Genomic DNA, 17562 nt, shown 5'->3' on the forward strand with positions numbered 1-17562 from the left:
TAATCTTAAATTTCAGGTTAGCACCCTGGATTCAATATCCCATATCGTCTTTTGGTATGCATTTATGGGATTTTGTAGGTATTGCCAAAGTCTTTTCTTTTCCAAAATCTGATTTTTATAGTTCAACTAATGCTTACTTTGAGATGATGCAGAATTTTGTAACAAAAACACCCTATGTTTGACTTTTTACTTTATTGTTTTGTTTTTTTCTTTTGTATAGCCCTGAGATTTAGACAGAGTGGTTATTATTCCATTTAATAGATGTTAAAGCTGAATATCAAATATTTTGTCTGAACCAAGATGTGACAGCTGGGAAATGGTACAGTTAATACTATAACCCAAGCAGTACTAGACTTAAGGGGTGATCACATTTTAAGTTATATAAATGTCTGATTGCTATGTTGTACACCTCAAACTAACATAATATTGTATGTCAGTGGTAATTTAAAAAAAAAAAAGAAATTAAGCACACAGGGATATAAAGTACAGCATAGGGAATACATTCAATAATATTGTAATAACCATATATGATGTCAGACAGGTACTAGACTTAATGGGATGACCACTTCGTAAGGTATATAAGTGTCTAGTCACTATGTTGTATACCTGAAACTAACATAATGTATGTCAACTGTAATCGAAAAATAAATTTTAAAACAAGACTAAAACCCAGGGAATCTTACTTATAGTCAGTGCACCTCCTACTATTGTGTGGTATTTCCATGCATATTGAACTTATTACTAGTTTGTAAGTGTGATTTTTAGCTATGTTAAATGTGTTTAAAATTTTTTATTGATGTATATAGTACATGCAAAAGAATGCACATATCTCGAGTACACAGGTTGATGAATTTTCATAAAGCGAACACATGGTTAAATTATTTTGAATATGAATTACTGTTAAAATAAAATGAATTTAACATGAGTTCAGGGACTCATGATTCCAAAGAAATAAATTTATTTTTAAATTTCTGTTATACATCTCTCAATACTAATTTGAATTGTTTAAGTGGACTTCTGATTTTCTAGTTTGTTTATTTGTTTGAGACGTAGTTTATTGCATGTCTGCTCTCTGCCAGGCATGTATTTATGTGTAGGGGATACAGAATTACCACTTGTAATTAACTTCCATTTGAGGTCAGACTAATAAGGAATTAGGCAAATAGGAGAATCAGGCCCATTGGGAACAATGACCAGTCCAAGGGACCTTGGGAAAATTTGCCAAAGGAAGCGACATCTAGACTGAGTCCTACATAATGAATGGAAGTTATCCTGAGGAGACATTCCCTGAAGGAAGAGCAGAAGGTACAGAGGCCAAGAGGAAAGAAAAAACAGGATGTTGAGATGCAGTAGGTACCCCCATGCCTGGCTTATAGCACGTGGGCTGTGGGGGAAGACCTGGGAAGTGCTGAGTAAGAGCAGCAGGGACAGCCAGATTAGGGGAGTTGTCAGGGCAGGGGAGTTTTTATTTAAGTTTCCTTGGTTACCAATAACAAGAATTGACTCTAGCAAACATAAGCTAAAAAGGAATTTATTGGAAAAAGAGTGGGGTGGTTCACAGAACTGAAGACAGGGCTTAACATACAGGTCTCTGAAAGGTCAAACAACTAGAGCAACTCCTGAATCTCAGCAGAACTTGGGGAATTTCTCTGTCAGGTAAGACCATTTGTTGACTTATTCTACCTGCAGAGCATTAGTCTCTACAGTAGTCCCCCCTTATCCACGGGAGATATGTTCCAAGACCTCCAGTGGATACCTGAAACTGCAGATAGTACAAAACCCTACATATACTATGTTTTTTATTATACATATATACCTAAGATAAAGTTTAATTTATAAATTGGGCTCAGTAAGAGGTTAACAGTAATAAAATAGAACAATTATAACAATATAATATAATAAAAGTTATGTAATTGTGGTCTTTTTGTGTCTCTTTCTTTCCCTTTCCCCCTCTCTCTCCCTCCTTCCTTCTCCTTTCTCTTCTCTCCTTCTCCATTTCTTCTCCGTTTCCTTTTCCCTCTCCTCTCCTCCCTTTCTCTGATAACTGACTGATCGGATAACTGAGACAGCTACTAAGTGACTAATGGGGTGAGTAGCATAAAAAGCATGGATATGCTGGACAAAAGGATGATTCACATCCTGGTCTGGACGGAGCGGGATGGTGCAGTATTTCATCACTGTACTCAGAATGGTGTGCAATTTAAAACTTGTGAATTATTTCTGGAATTTTCCATTTAATATTTTCTGACTATGGTTAATCATGAGTAACTGAAGACACGAAAAGCGAAATCGTGGATAAGGGAGGACTACTACTTAGATTTCTATTTTTCAAGAAATAGAATCTGATTAGTTCAGGTCTAGTGCCAAAACCAGGACCATCAGTGTGGCTGGAGATAGGAACAACACTGTGTCTAGTCAGTCTGTTATGTGATCATAAGAGCTAGGTCTGAAACAGAGTGGAAGGAGGTAGGTATACTACCCAGAAGGCAGTATTGCAATGGCTCTGAGAGGGGTTGGATTGGGGTCAGTGATCATTGAGCAGAGTGGAAGTTCAGAGACCAGTTAGAAGACTGTTACATTAATCCAAGTGAGAAGTGATGGTACCAGAAGCAGGTACTGTCCACAGGAATAGAAAGAAGTGAAAAGACTAAAAGATATTTAAAGGGCAGAAAAGAAAGAATTTTGCAATTGGACATTGAGTAGTTTGTGAGGATGTTTCAGTTGAGGATGATTCCCATGTTCCTGGCTTTGGCCACTGGGTGAATGCATTGCCTTGTATGGAGAAGAGCTAGTTTCAGGTGGGGAATAAGGGCTTTCATGTAGTTTTCAAGTGTTGACTTGGCATACCGAAGCAGACCATATTTAACTTAACACTTAGGTATGAACTTTTCCTCAGTAAATTACTTCTGGAATTCCAACTCTTCCATCAGGGCCCTCCACTTGAACATAGCATTGTTCCTCTCCTGTCATGTCCTTGGGGTACTAGAGCCTTCCCATAATATTGCTATGGGAATATTTGCAAGCTGCATCTCCCTCTTCTGCTCCCATACTTTGGAAAAGTTTGAGTTGAAGTGGATATTGAGGATTGTACCTTGCTCAAACTGAGAAAGACTCTCAGAGCTAGGAGCATTTAGGACCAAGTGCTGCTGTTAGGTAGTATTATGGTTAGAAGAGGCTTGCTATTTTATGATACTGTTTTCTTGACATAGTTTTATCTGAGTTTGAAAATACTTGCAAATTGAGAACTTTCTTGATTAAAATGTTAAAATCATAGTTGGATTTTTTTTTTAGTTACGGTATTTTAATAGTATTCAATGTTGTATATTATTTAGTGGGTCGAGTCAAACCCTGACAAGTGATTCCTTCAGATATTAAATCAGTACTTTTGCCATTAGGTAGCTTAATGGCCTCAGGAGTCCTCTGGGTCAGTAGTTCTCAGTGGGGCTAGAACTGTTGTTCCCTGTGGAGCAACTGGATACTTGTGAAACATTTTATTTATTTTTTTGCTGTTGTTACCTCGATGGTTTGGTGTTAAGGGCACACAGGTATTGAGCCTGGTAGGGCCAAGTATGCTGAGTGTTTATCCACAGGACTTTGATGCAGGTTAAAAAAAACAAAACCAAATAATGAAAATGAGCATAGCACCTAATTCTATTTTAGACATAATCTAAATCTAGACATGGAGTATCTACATGGTTTCAGTAAACTAAGTTTTCCAGGAATGCCGTGAAATTTGTAAACTGAATGAAGAATGAAGTTTGCTTGGGATTTCATGTGAAGTTTTACTCTCCTAGGTGGTATTAATTTCTTTTTTTTATCCTATATAGAAGCTCAAAGCTTTTAAGATAATGATTAAAATATATTAGAAAGGTTTTTCTTTTTTATTTTTTTTAATTTATTTTTAATTGTAATTGATATGCAGCATTATATTAGTTTCACATGTGTGACATGCTGATTCACCGTTTATATACCTTACAACATGATCACCAGAATATTTTTTTGTTTTTAAATGAGAGCTGGTTGGTAAATTGATGTATTCTTCAGTGAATTAGGGCATAGACCCCAAGGAAAATACATGTATAGTGATGAGTATGATGAACTTGTTGGGTTGTAAATGTGTTTCATAATAAGGACGTAAGGAGAGTATAGAAAGATGGAGAAGAAATTTGGTAGCACTTGACAGATTGAGTAGATCATGTTGAGTGAAATTACCCCAGATTTTTAAAAAGCCGTAGGGGGAAGATCTGGAAGGGCATTGAACAAGTTACAAAATAGATCTATGTCTATTAAGAGAGTATTCTATGGAGAATATTTATCCTGATTTTCTTTATGTCTGTATGAGGCTCCTATGCTTCTTTTAGCAGCGCACCCAGTCTGTAGGTGGGGATCATATGGAACTGTAGCTCCATCTGCTGGAGAGAGGCAAACCCACTCTTGCACAGTACAGGACTGAAAGTCACCTCTCTCCATAATGTTACTGAGCCAACCAGTATTTATTAAGTACTTGCTATATGCCAGGTAGAACCTTGTCAGGTTCGAGGGTAACAGAGTAAAAACTAAGACACATTTCCTTCTCCTACTGTGCTTAGCTCTGAGAGGCTTTCTGCTTTTAAGAAAAGACTTCAATTTAGCTACTGTGCTTCTTGCATTCTAAATTCCCTTCGCAGACTTCTCTTTGGGTTACTTTTAGAGTCATATGGCCTCTCTCTGAGCATCATTTTTCTTATTTATAAGATAAGAATAACAGTGCCTCTCCTACAGGCTCAGTTTAGTTACACTTTATTAAATGCCTAATGTGTATGCTAGGCATAGGCACAAGGGGCATAAGATTAGTAGGAATCTAGTTCCTACTCTCAAGGAGATTACAAAAAGAATTTCTTGCAACATAAGCGAGGACTTACGGGAGTTCTAAGGAAGAGTGCTGAATCCAGATAGGAGAATGGGCCTAAAGAATGGTTAGGACAGGTTTTTTGAAAACCCGATGCTTCACCTCAGTTGTACAGGATGTTAGAGTTAGCGAAGGAAAGAAAAGGGAAGATCTTCCAGACTGAGGAATCAGTATAAGCAGCAACATTGAGATGAGGACCTGCGTAGTGTGTGCATCACTGCTTGGTTGCATAAAGTGAGTGGCAGGGAGTATCCAGAGATAAGGATTTGGGAAAATAGATGGGCCAGGTGAAGCAGGGTTTGCGTGCTTCTTTAGGGGGTTAACTTTGTGCTCAATGCAGTGGAGAGCCATTGGAGAATTTAAGCAAGTTCCTTAGAGACATACTAGGTACTTTAAAGAGATCACTTGCTGCCTGGATTTCTTGAATTTGATTGAAGGGGACAAGTCTGGTGACAGGGAACCTACTTAGAAAGATGCACCAGCAGACCAAGTGAGTAATGATGAGGGCTGAGACTGTGGCAGAGCTAAAAATGACGGTGAGGCAGGGCAAAGGGACAAATTTGAAAACTACTTAGGAGTTAAATTAGCAAAAGTGGATGCTTTGAAGATGAGAAATTAAAGATGACTGGCAGATTTCTCTCTTGAGTGACTGGTTAGATAATGTCCGTCCTAAGAGAGGGCATATTAAGAGAAAGAACCAGATGTAGGGAGGGGGATGGATGGTTTATTTACTCATCTTGAGTTTGAGTTGCCTGTTAGGACATCTCTGTGGAAGCAGCCAGCAGACAATTTGATGTATGACTTTGGAGTGCAAGAGAAAGGTCTGGCTGGTGTTGCTAATGTAGAGGAAGTAATAGAGCCACGAGAAGTGATGCAATCACCAGGGAGAATGCACACAATGAGACAAATGGGAAGCCAGGTCAGAATTAGGGGCGTTGCCATACCTAAAAGGCAGGCAGAGGAAGAGGATCCTGCAGAGGAGACAATGATGGGATGATTAGAGAGATACAAGTGCGATGGTCTGGAAACCAAGGGAATTAAATTGAAAATTTCTAGGAGGGCATTGTTTATAAATGCCAAATATAAGATAAAGCTTGACAAATGTCTTCTGGATTTGCTTTTTAAGAAATGATTGTGACCTTAATAAGAGATGTTTCCAGATTGCAGTGGGTTGAGGAGTGAATGGAAAGTGAGGCTGCACTTACAAAAAAACAGAAATTTGTCTGAAGTGTAGAAGGAGGCAAAATAATAGCTGCAGGGGCTCAAGATAGACTCTCCCTATTACCCTACCTAAGCATGTGTGCCCCCCTTTGTCATAACACCCTGTTTATTTCCTTCACAGTGCATGGTGATCAGTAAAGAATTGGGACGCACAAAGAAAATGTCAGATGTTTTCCTCTTTTGGGTTTTAATTGCAATAACCTAAGTTACTTTCTTAGAGAGACTTTCTGCTCAGAAAACTTCCATTCTATTTTCCTTCTCCCAAGGGAGACCGTGATTGCTTTCCAGGGTTTATGTCTGTGATGTGGGACTATCCCTGGTGGGAATGGGGTGAGGGGCCTGTTTCTCACCACAAACAGCCTTTGCATTTGCCACTTCCTTTTGTATTTCAATCCCACCTCCCAAAAGAAGGTAAATAAATCAAAGCCAGAAAAGTGTTCTGACTGGAATTTTACAGCATTGAATATTGTGAGAGAAATCTAAAACCAGTTCTGATGGTTCGGTCTTAGAGTACACCATGAAGGTGAAGCCTGAGAGGTGCCTCCCACCCCGCAACAATACCCCTTTTAAGAATGCTGGATAGAGCCCTGAATTTTAGAACCCACTCAGCCTGTAGCTCGCCTTGGATGAGGTCTGTTAGCTCTAGATGAGTCAGGGCAAGGAAGCCTTCATTCACAGAGGAGGAAGGCTGTATTAACTGCTCCCGAGTTCTTCAGGCTCAACCAAAGATCCCTTTATTATTCTTCCATGGAAACTTGCCACCTAGGAGTCCTGGGATGTGACTCAGTTGGGTGTGTGAGGCTTCAGCAGCATTGGCCTTGCTCATTCTCTGCACTGGATTTGTCAGGGATATCTGGGACAGAAGGAACTGTTTGCACTGCTCAGCCAGAAAGAGCTTGGCCTGCCTGTCTCTAAACTCGGCTGTGCTACCAAGATAAAATAAAGACTGGCTGCTGGACACCGAAGTGGTAAAGCACTCAGATGAAACTTAAAAGAAGCTCTGTTAATTCAAACACACAGGTATTTGAAAAAGGGTAAGAGGCTATCTTTTTGTGCAAGTTCACCTCTTTCTATGCCAGTTGGTTATTATTTATTTTTCTAAGTTTCCTGCATTTTATAAATACTTAAGTTTGCAGATTAATTTCTTAACTTAGTAAAGTATATAAAACAACTTAACAGGATATGAGTTATGACATTTAGAGGTGTTGTCTTATTGCTTCAGAACTGTGGGATTATCGTGTAACTCATCGTGTCACATGATTTGACTAAATGCAAGAAAAAAAAACCTCAGCTTGGTTTCATTGGCTTAAATATAGTTCAGCGCAACAGATAAAAGTTAAAACGAGGAAGTTCTATACAGTATAGGAAGCAGAAGCTTTGAAAGATAATTCACTGGTTTCCCAAGGCCTGATAAATGAGTGAAAATAAGACCTGAAGTACCATAAAGGAGATTCTTTATTCTTAAGAGGAAGGGAGTGTGGAGGCACATCAGGTAAAGTGCTTGGGATATCAATTTGTTATTACAGAGGTGGAGCTGTGTGTTCAAAGTGATTATGATGGAGGAGTGGAAGGTTGAGAGAAGTTTGAGAGAAGAAATGGATGTGATGGCTTAGACCAGCCAAATACAGGGTATTGTATTTCTAGATTTATTTTCCTTGTAACCTATTTTTCTGTTAGTTAAAAGCAAATCTAAAAGATACTCGTCTAAACTTGCATATTCAGTAACAGAAAAGGTCTTGGGTAAGTTGTAGTAGCTTCTAGCCATGCTCATCAAAATTTTTCTCTTCCCTGCTCCATTTGGTTGTGGGTCTTACTTATTTTTAATTATTTAATTATTGAATATATGTAAAAGCAACTTCATCTTGTATTGCACTCAAAGTAAAAGTGGTGGAGGAAGGGAGGCTATACTCTTGTTTGCAAGAAAACATTAAGAACAATGATAAAGTTTAGTGCCATAAAGTTTATGGTCCTTGCAGAGACTTACACTATAAAAGACCTGGTGATGCTTTTTATTTTATTACGTTAAGTATTTTTAACCCAAATTCTGCCTAGGGTCTTAAAACAAACAAACCAAACAAACATGTACTATTTAACCCTATGGTTAGTGAACTTTTTGTCCTGCCATAGTGGGAAAAAGGCAACTATAACTAGTTGAGGAGTTACTTTTATTCATTAATCTGTATAACTCCATTTAAAAACAGGTAGTCCATTTTTAAAGGAATCTTAGTGTACCAAATCTACATTTGTAAAGCATTTATTAAGAGGTGATTGTTCACCCCAAAGGGATCTTGTATCTAATACATGATTTACCTAACATAGTGAATTTCCTGAGTTTTAATGTATTTATGAAAACATGTATTTTACAGATAACCTCCAAGAACATAACCTTGAGAGGAATATACATGAGGTGATATATAAGAGAATGTTATTTCATTTATATATTTATATATATTTCGTAAACACATAATCATGAAATACGGAACAATTATAGTGATTAGGAGAACAGTTTTTTTTTTTTTTCAAGGACAAGAAAAAGTTAAAAAGAGTTCCCAGAGGGGAAAAATAAGGCCTTTAAGGGAACTTTAATTGTATGTCAATTATGTCAATAAATTTTTTAAAAGTTGTTTTTAGGTTTGCTTAATGCAGAGGCCTTACAGTGATTTTGAGTTAAGTGTTGCCCAAAAGTTCTTACTAATGTTCCTGTATACATCTTTCTCAGAAGAAAGATGTATATAGGAACAGTGCTCCCTCTGACTGCCTGTAGAGTAGGTCAGATTTTAGCTCCCAGTTAGTGTGTCATTTCTGGGACATGATTTATCAGTCTACAGAATGGAGATGTTGATGTCCTGCAAAGTGATTGATTGAATTAAATGAGGTGATGTATAGGAAAGTATTTTATATACCAAACATTGGTACAAATACATGATAGTATTGTGTGGGACTGAGGATGAGGGGAATGGATACTCTTTATACCCCAAATGAGAGTTTAAGATAGGAGATATATGTACATATACATACATATACATATATATATATATATATATATATATATATATATATATATATATATACACACATACATACACACACACATATATGTATATATATGTATAATGAAGAATTGAAAAGTAAATTTTACCAAATATTCTGGGTAGGGAGAGAGAAGAGGCAACTATTCCCTTAGCAATATATTCACAGGGCTTCAAAAACTATGCTAAAAGAAAGGTTTTTGCTACTGCAGAGGTGTTTATTTGTAGCCTAGAAAAGTGTTCAAAAACCTAGTTTTTTGGATTTAGCTGTTCATGGTCTTTCTTGTCACTAATTTGTCAGTTTTAGACCTGTAAAGGGAATCCGCCTTTCTCACCTATTTGTTTATTCATTGAGCCTGTTTATCTTTGAAACATTTTGGTATAGTTGAAAGACCATGGGTTTTAGAGCTACCAAGCTTGGGTTCAAACCTTCTACCACTTGTATGATTCTGAAAAATATTTAATATCTGAGTCGCATATTCCTCATCTGTAGATGGCAATAATACCTAGTCTGTGAGTAGTGAAGATTAATTGAAATCATGCATATAAAAGGATCCTAGCTTGATATTTGGTGGGATGTAGGTGGTCAATGAATGTTCCCTCCCCTCCTCATTTTTTATTGTGGTAATGTACCATAAAATTTGCCATTTTAACCATTTTAAGTGTAAAATTCAGTGGCATTAATTAATTCACAATGTCATGCAACCATCACCACTGTTGCTAAAACTTTTCATCACCCCAAACAGATACTCCATAGCCATTAAGCATTAACTCTCCATTCTCTCCTCCCATCCCCTGAAAACTTCTAATCCACTTTCTGTCTCTATGAATTTGCTTCTTCTAATATATTTTATATAAGTAGAATCATACAATGATATCACCTTCTGTTTCTGGCCTCTTTCATTTATCATAATGTGTTTTAGGTTCATCCACATTGAAGCATATATCAGAACTTCTTTCCTTTTTATGAATGGATATTATTCCATTGTATGGATATACCACACTTTGTTTATCCATTCATCTGTTGAAGGATACTTGGGCTGTTTCCACCTTTTGGCTATTGTGAATGATGCTGCTATGAACATGAATGTAAAAGTATCTGTTTGAGTCCCTGCTCTAAATTCTTTAGTGTATACCCAGAAGTGGAATTGCTGAGTCATATGGTAATTCTATATTTAGCTTTTTGAGGGACCACCAAAACTGTTTCCTCCACCTTTGTTTTTTGTTTTACTCTACACCATTCATGCATGTCTTCTTTAAAAACAGAATTACTAGAGCTCAGAGTTGAAAGAAACCAAGTTCTAGTTAGTATCTGATAATCTCATGTTTTTTCATCCACTTCCAAACAAATGGAAACCTCTTTGAAGTCTCCCACTGCCCAACCACTACTGCAAAGACCTTCTCTTTACCTTGCTGTTTTTCTCTTAAATCTTCTCCCCATTCTCTGACCTTTTCTTTTCTTCACTAATTCTTTATGTTTCTCTTTCCCTGTCCCCCTCTGATTCTGTCACCATCCTCCTTCTTTAAAGGGATGTCACGAGAGAAATATGGCAGTAGTTGGTCCATTTCCTTTCCACAGCCCCTCCAGAACCTAGTGTTGCTCTCCTCTTCATGGAAAGGGTCCTAGAGGTGGACTGAGATCTAGAGGCTAGATCACACTGATGCACAGTACATTTATTTAAACTAGACTTATAGAGGATTAGCATTTGTTGTAAATAAGGGCAAGTATCTGGGAAAAGTTGGGTGGAAAATAAAAAAATAGCATCAATCACGGGGAGAATTCAATCTTCAGGATCGCCAGCCCAGCACACTGCTAGCAGTAACTGGGAGGAAGTCACAAAAGTGAATTCCCACAGACAAACCAGCCAAAAATAAACCCCAGACTGCTAAGTCAGATATGATTTCTTTTTTTTTTTTAGATTTCTTTTTATTTGTTTATTTTTTAGTGCACAAATCTCATACACTTTAATTTTCATAAAATGAATACATTTGTATAAAGACTACCTGGATCAAGAATAGAACAGTGCCTCAGAAATTTCATTCATGTGTTTCCAATCAGTAAATCCTAAAGATAGGCCCTATGTTGACTTTTTTTTTCCCCCCCATCTACCTTCCCCCTCCCCTCTCCACTTTGGTAACCACTAGTCTATTGTCCATGTCCATGAGTCTCTGTTTGTTTGTCCTGTTCATTTGTTGCTTTTAGGTTTATATCCCACATATAAGTGATATCATGTGATTTTCAGCTTTTTCTTTCTGGCTTATTTCACTTAGCATGATTATCTCGAGGTCTGTCCATGTTGTCACAAATGGCAGTATTTCATCTCTTCTTATAGATATGATTTCTTAGGTTAAAAAAATTACTTTTCATTCCCTATATTCCTGATTGGCTTGGTCAGTAATCAAAAATCAACAGTCAGTTTAATTTTACTTATTTCTAAGACCATTATAAAGGTCTTCATCATGTATCTGATGAGACACTAGTAGGAAATAAAAGATGTCTCCATGTATCTTAGGAGAATAAAATGTGCACACGTGAAATAGCTAAAATTATAACAAAGCTAAAATCACAGAGCTACATTTAAATTTAGGCAGTAGCAATGAGCTATGGATAACAATCCTAAGGAGAAAATGAGCAGCAGCCAGAATTTTGAAGTTAATTTTAATGATTTGCTAATATATGGACCAGGAGAGAGGAGATGGGAAAATATGGCAGGCAAATGGAATAGGTAATTCAGCTGTGGGTAAGGGGATTTTGCCTAGAATGCTCCCCACACATCCACACCCTATAAGGGTGAATTCTGTGGAAGTAATTAGAGTGGAGAGGAAGGAAAAAGAGAATTGGAATCCAGACTTTCCATGACTAAACCAAGATGACTAAGTCAGCTACTGAACATGTCAGTAGGATTTCTAAGACCTTAAAAGAAAGGGAAGTTTACTGAGAATGCAGTTCTTGTTGCTAACTGCTAAGTTTTCCTTCTGTTTTTAGTCCTTGACAGCCTGTGAGGGAGTTTAATAATACCCATGTTATAGATGAAGAATCTAATCTGTTGGAGAAGAAATTTGTCCTGGCTAATAAGAGCTAGAGCCAAGATTCTAGTCCAGGGCTGCCACTCCCCGCTACTGCATGGTTAGAAATGAAAGAATTCATTTTCCCCTAAGTTCGGACAGGGTCTGCCTGAGTTTTCAGTGCCTCTTGCTTAAAGTACTTTCTGGGCTATTTTTTTAATTCAGTAAACAGGGCTTATTACATTATCTAGAGTGGTACTATCCAATAAACATGTAATGTGAGCCACATCATGTGTGCTTTAAAATTTTCTGGTAGCCAGGTACAAAAAGAAACATGAAATTAATTTTAATATTTAATTCCATTTGCTGAGCTATTATATGTCCAAACTATACACATATCCTGTAATAATATTATTAAAAATTATTGAGATAGTTTACGTTTTTCGTGAACTAAATCTTTGAAATTCTGTGTCTATTTCACACTTAAATGACATCTCAATTCGGATTAGCCACATTTCAAGTTACTACAAGCGGCTAGTAGCTACCAGATTGGACAGCATAGACCTAAGAAAAAGGTGGTGAGACTGAGACTCATCAAAAAATCAAAGATAGAGGCTCTGTTTTGAAGCCATTGGGAGGAATTATGGTGGGGCAAAAAATGTAGCTTCACTTTAGATGGAAAACTCTATAGAAGGAAAGTACCATACATAAAAGGCAGAACTGCTCTTTAAAAGAAAGTAAAGACATTACCATATCCTGTAAGGACATTACTGACTGAAGGGCCATTTATGGAGAGCAGTAAAGTCATACTGACCTTTATCATCTCCACCAGTAGTGACCACTGGAAAACTGTGGTGTTGACTGCTAGATACTAAACCATATTTGGGCAGGGAATGACATATCTTGGCAATTCTACTAACCATTAAGAATGGAAGCCACAGCCTTTTGTGTGTGTGTTTATGTGTGTGTGTACGCCATTTCCAAATAATCTTTTCTTCCAAATGCCTAATCCCTTTACAGATGGAGAGCTGTAATGTTGGCTTCAGGAAATAACCATGAACAAACTACCTTATATGAGAATTTCCACAAACCTCAAAGTCTAACTGGAGCAAGATAAATGATAGTTTCAGACTTCTATTCCAGCAATACAGAAATTATTTAACAGTTTTTTTGGAACTTCTCCTTCATCCTTTTTCTACCTGTGGTTCTGCCTGCTTTGTTGTCTTTGTCCCACTTAACTTCAGTCAGTCTTTTCCTATTATACTTTGTTTGTTGTAGTAAGCTATGTACTAGGAATTAGTGTAGCTGGGTCCTGCTGCTTTACCTGTGGGATTTGAATTGTTTATTCATCTGAAATATGAAGAGGATTAGGAATAGAATCTTTTCTCATCATTCAGGGTTCTCATTTTGCAGCATCGGGGCCACGTTTAAAAAAAAAATCCTGGTGAACTGCATTTTTAAGTGTATAATTCCATGGCTTAAGTACATTAACATTATTGTGCTACCACCTCCAGAGCTCTTTTCATCTTGCAAGACTGGAAGTCTGTGCCCATTAAACTATAACTTCCCATTTCTCCATGGCAGCCATCATTCTTCTTTCTGTCTGTATGGGTTTTACTACTCTAGATAACTCATTTAAGTGGAATCCCACAGTATTTGTCTTTTTTGACTGGTTTATTTCACTTAGCATAATGTCCTTAAGGTTCTTCCCATGTTGTAGCATGTGTCAGAATTTCTTTTCCTTCTTAAGGCTGAATAATATTCCATTAGTATTTATATACCACATTTTGTTTATCCATTTTTTGATGGACACTTGGATTATTTCTACCTTTTGGCTATTGTGGTTAATACTGCCATGAACATGGATGTACAGATATCTCTTGCTGTTTTCAGTTCTTTTAGATGTATATCCAGAAGTAGAATTACTGGGTCATATGGTAACTCTATTTTTTAAATTTTTTTGAGCACTGCCATACTGTTTTCCATAGCTACTGCACCATTTTATATTCCCACCAACAGTGCAAAAGGGTTCCATTTTCTCCGCATCTTCAACATTTGTTTGATTCCTTCCTTCCTTCCTTCCTTCCTTCCTTCCTTCCTTCCTTCCTTCCTTCCTTCCTCCCTCCCTCCCTCCTTTCTTTTCTTCCTTCCTTCCCTTCTTCCCTTCTTCCCTCCTTCCCTCCTCTCCTTCTCTCCCTTCCTCCCTTCCTTCTTCCCTTCCTCCCTCCCTCCCTCTTAATAGTAACCATCCTAAAAGGTATGAGGTAGTATGTCACTGTGATTTTAGTTTGCATTTCTCTAATGATTTAGTGATGTTGAGCATCTTTTTCATGTACTTACTATTTGTATATCTTCTTTGGAGAAACGTATTCAAGTCCTTTTCTCATTTTTTAATCCGGTTGGGTTTGTTTTGTTGTTGAGTTGTACGAATTTCGTTGTTGTTGTTGTTTATAAATTGTAGTTATTAACTCCCTATCATATATATGATTTACAAATACTTTCTTCCATACAATGGGTTGTCTTTTAACTCTGAGAATTGTGTTCTTTGATGCACAGAAGTTTTTAATGTTGATATACTCTCATATGTCTATTTTTACTTTTGTTGCCTGTGCTTTTGGTGTCATATCCAAGAAATCATTGCCCAATCCAATGCCGTGCAGCTTTTCCCCCTATGTTTTCTATTAAAAGTTTCATTTGATCCATTCGGAGTTATTCTGTACATGGTATGAAGTCGGAGCTCAGATCTCTTTTGCATGTAGATAAACATTTTCCCACAATTTATTGAAAAGACTATCCTTTCCCTGTTGAATGGTCTTTGCACCCTTATCAAAATCATTTGACTATGTTTGTGAGGGTTTATTTCTAGGCTCTCAGTTCTGTTCCATTGGTCTGTGTGTCTTTCTTTATGCCAGTACCACACAGTTTTGATTCCCGGCACTTTGTAGTAAATTTTGAAATCAGGAAATGAGAGACCTCCAACTTTGTCTTTTTCAAAATTGTTTGGCTTACTGGAGTCCCTTGAAATTCCATATAAATTTTAGGATGGGTTTTTCTATTTCTGTACAAAACATCATTGAGATTTTGATAAGGATTAAAGCCTCATTTTTGTACTCTGTAAAGCAAGGGTGATATTTTTTTTCCCAGTTATTTAATTCAAGGCAGAAGAAGCTTCCATCTATAGCAAGATGTCAAATAAGGGCTAGAGGCTTGGAGACAACCTTAGGCATCCATGGATGGTGGGAGGCATGCTGGACTAGTTTCCTCAGAGCAAAGAATAGAGACAAGTAATGATCTGGCATATGTTTGCAGTAGTGCCTTAAAACATACTTAAGGAATTGTGTCAGGGGTTTTGGCTTTCTGCTGTAGACACACTAAGAGCTGATCCTTTTTTGACTTCCCAGTAACCCTGCAGTAGTTTGAGGCCACACCATTCAGTGCCTAACACTGATATAGTATTTTATTATCTTTCCCAGTTCATTTCTCATTAATATTCCCATTTAATCCTTACAAAAAAGATCATGAGATAAACAGTTATGTGCTTTGATTTACAAGAGAGGAAGCAAAGATATGCACAAGACTTGCTGGTGGTCACATCATGTAATAGAATGACAGAAAAGCAGAGAGAGGCCTCAGGAGCCTGGTACAGCCTCTTTTTTGAGGGCAGTCAGGTACCAGAGCCAGCAGGGCGGGGAGATGGGTATGCTGTGCAATAGCAGAGGCTTTATCAAAGCCATCTAAGTGTGGCCCTTCTGACTCTCCTTGGCCTGCCCTTGTGAGCCTTCTCGTGGCTTCTCTTCAGCTGTTAAGCACGTGAGATTGAAATCTAGACAAATGTTTAGTTACTGTATTTTTTAATCAGAATTTCGTGTGTGCTTTTTTTTTAATATAAAAAGCAGGTAAGCTGAATATTATATAGTTCTCTTTTGAAAAATAATTCTTAAATTGCTTTCCACGTCTTTGGTCAATGACTGGCTTTAAAAAAAATTTGTCTGTGCTTTTGTTTTTATAATTTAGAATGTTTTACCATTCATAAATGAGTTTTTGAAGATACTCTATAGTAGAAACAAAGAGCGGAAAAAAAATTTATTATTCAATGATAGTCTTCAATGTATACCTCAAAATATAGCTTTAAAAGTAATTGTTTATTTTAGCCATTCTACCCTGCAAGGATGAGGATTTTCAATACAACTTACTTTCTCTTTTTAATAAAATACTTTTTAACAATGTACAGCCTTAAAGGGATAAAGATTATACATCATTAAGCATCATCTCTAGCCAGGATATCAAAAATAATTTTTTTAATTAAGATTAACAGATCCCAATGGCCAGAGCAGTCTTCTTATGTGAGGTATTTCTGCTTTATGTTTTTGGGGAAAACTTACTGAACCTCATTTCTTAAGTCTGAAAATGACCCTTGAATTTAACCTTTTTTATCCAACTCACAGGATTATATGCAGGTTTATAGTTGAATCTTTCCAAAGAGGCCATAGGTAAGTTTGTTGACCTCCAGTATCCTCTTTCATACTCTGGCTTTGTCATTCTCTTCTCTCAGCCTTAAAATGTGACAGTGATTAAGTTGACTGAAACAGTTGGAAAGATGTATATAGTTTTCTCAGTTGTACCATTGAGAATATGAGAATTTTATTTTGTGAGACAAAGTAGTTATATTCAAGGGGAAAATTACTTGGAATGTGATGATGTATATGATGATGATATTGTAAAACAAGGGATGGAAAAAGTGGAAAAACTTTTTAAGAAGGTTAGCTTAATGTAAAATGATTTACTTAATAAAGGAGTGGGTTTCAGTTAGGTCTCAAATCCTGTATTCCTGGTAGGGATGTACATAAAGAGGACATGTTGGAAAAACAGGAGCTCGGAGGGTTTAGGATGGTTTGTTAGTTTCTCTACTGGCAGAATGTCTTCATTGACCTTTTTTTGTGGTCACAGACCACTTTGAGACTCTGAGGCTTATAGACCTTCATAGAAACATGCATAGAAGCACATATATAGAAAATTTTTCTTAGATCTTCAGGGAATTCATGACGCTAGCCCCCATCACAGCACATGATTATAACAATGACTGCATTTCTGAAGTTTTTAATATTTATTATTGAATAGAACAGTTAAAATATTGTCAATTCTTGATAATTGAATAAACAGCAGATTCACTGGCATAGACCAAATCAGGTACTTTCTGGTAGGCTGCCAGCATGTGTGCTTAATTAATTCTGTGTGTGTGTGTGTGTGTGTGTGTGTGTGTGTGAGAGAGAGAGAGAGAGAGAAACAAACACATAGACTCTGTCTCTCCACCCCACTACTAGAAGAATTTCTTTTTGCACATTTCCTATTTCTTCTTTCCATAATACAAACAGCCTTGTTCTACATGGTCTACAGATTAAATTCTAAACTGTTTCTTAG

At 37.0% G+C, this 17562-nt stretch overlaps 1 protein-coding gene across 11 annotated transcripts in view; it reads left to right on the top strand.

Moving 5' to 3' along the window:
* The window catches only part of LIMS1 (LIM zinc finger domain containing 1), a 142124-nt gene that overhangs the window by 43171 nt on the left and 81391 nt on the right, over positions 1-17562 (top strand). Inside the window, exon 1 of one of the 11 annotated variants that reach the window (XM_023526670.1) lies at positions 1331-1349. The exons of 5 other annotated variants lie outside the window; for them this stretch is intronic. In XM_023526670.1, the coding sequence (XP_023382438.1) occupies positions 1345-1349 (5 nt within the window). In that variant the 5' untranslated portion in view covers positions 1331-1344. Of the gene's footprint in view, positions 1-1330; positions 1350-1635; positions 1657-2447; positions 2467-7110; positions 7144-7496; positions 7602-17562 lie in introns of those variants that run through there. 5 more of the 11 variants (XM_023526679.1, XM_023526682.1, XM_023526680.1 and 2 more) reach the window with 5 other exon arrangements.

This window comes from Pteropus vampyrus, unplaced genomic scaffold, assembly GCF_000151845.1.
Source record: "Pteropus vampyrus isolate Shadow unplaced genomic scaffold, Pvam_2.0 Scaffold2158, whole genome shotgun sequence".
In the NCBI taxonomy this organism is placed as follows: Eukaryota; Metazoa; Chordata; class Mammalia; order Chiroptera; family Pteropodidae; genus Pteropus; species Pteropus vampyrus.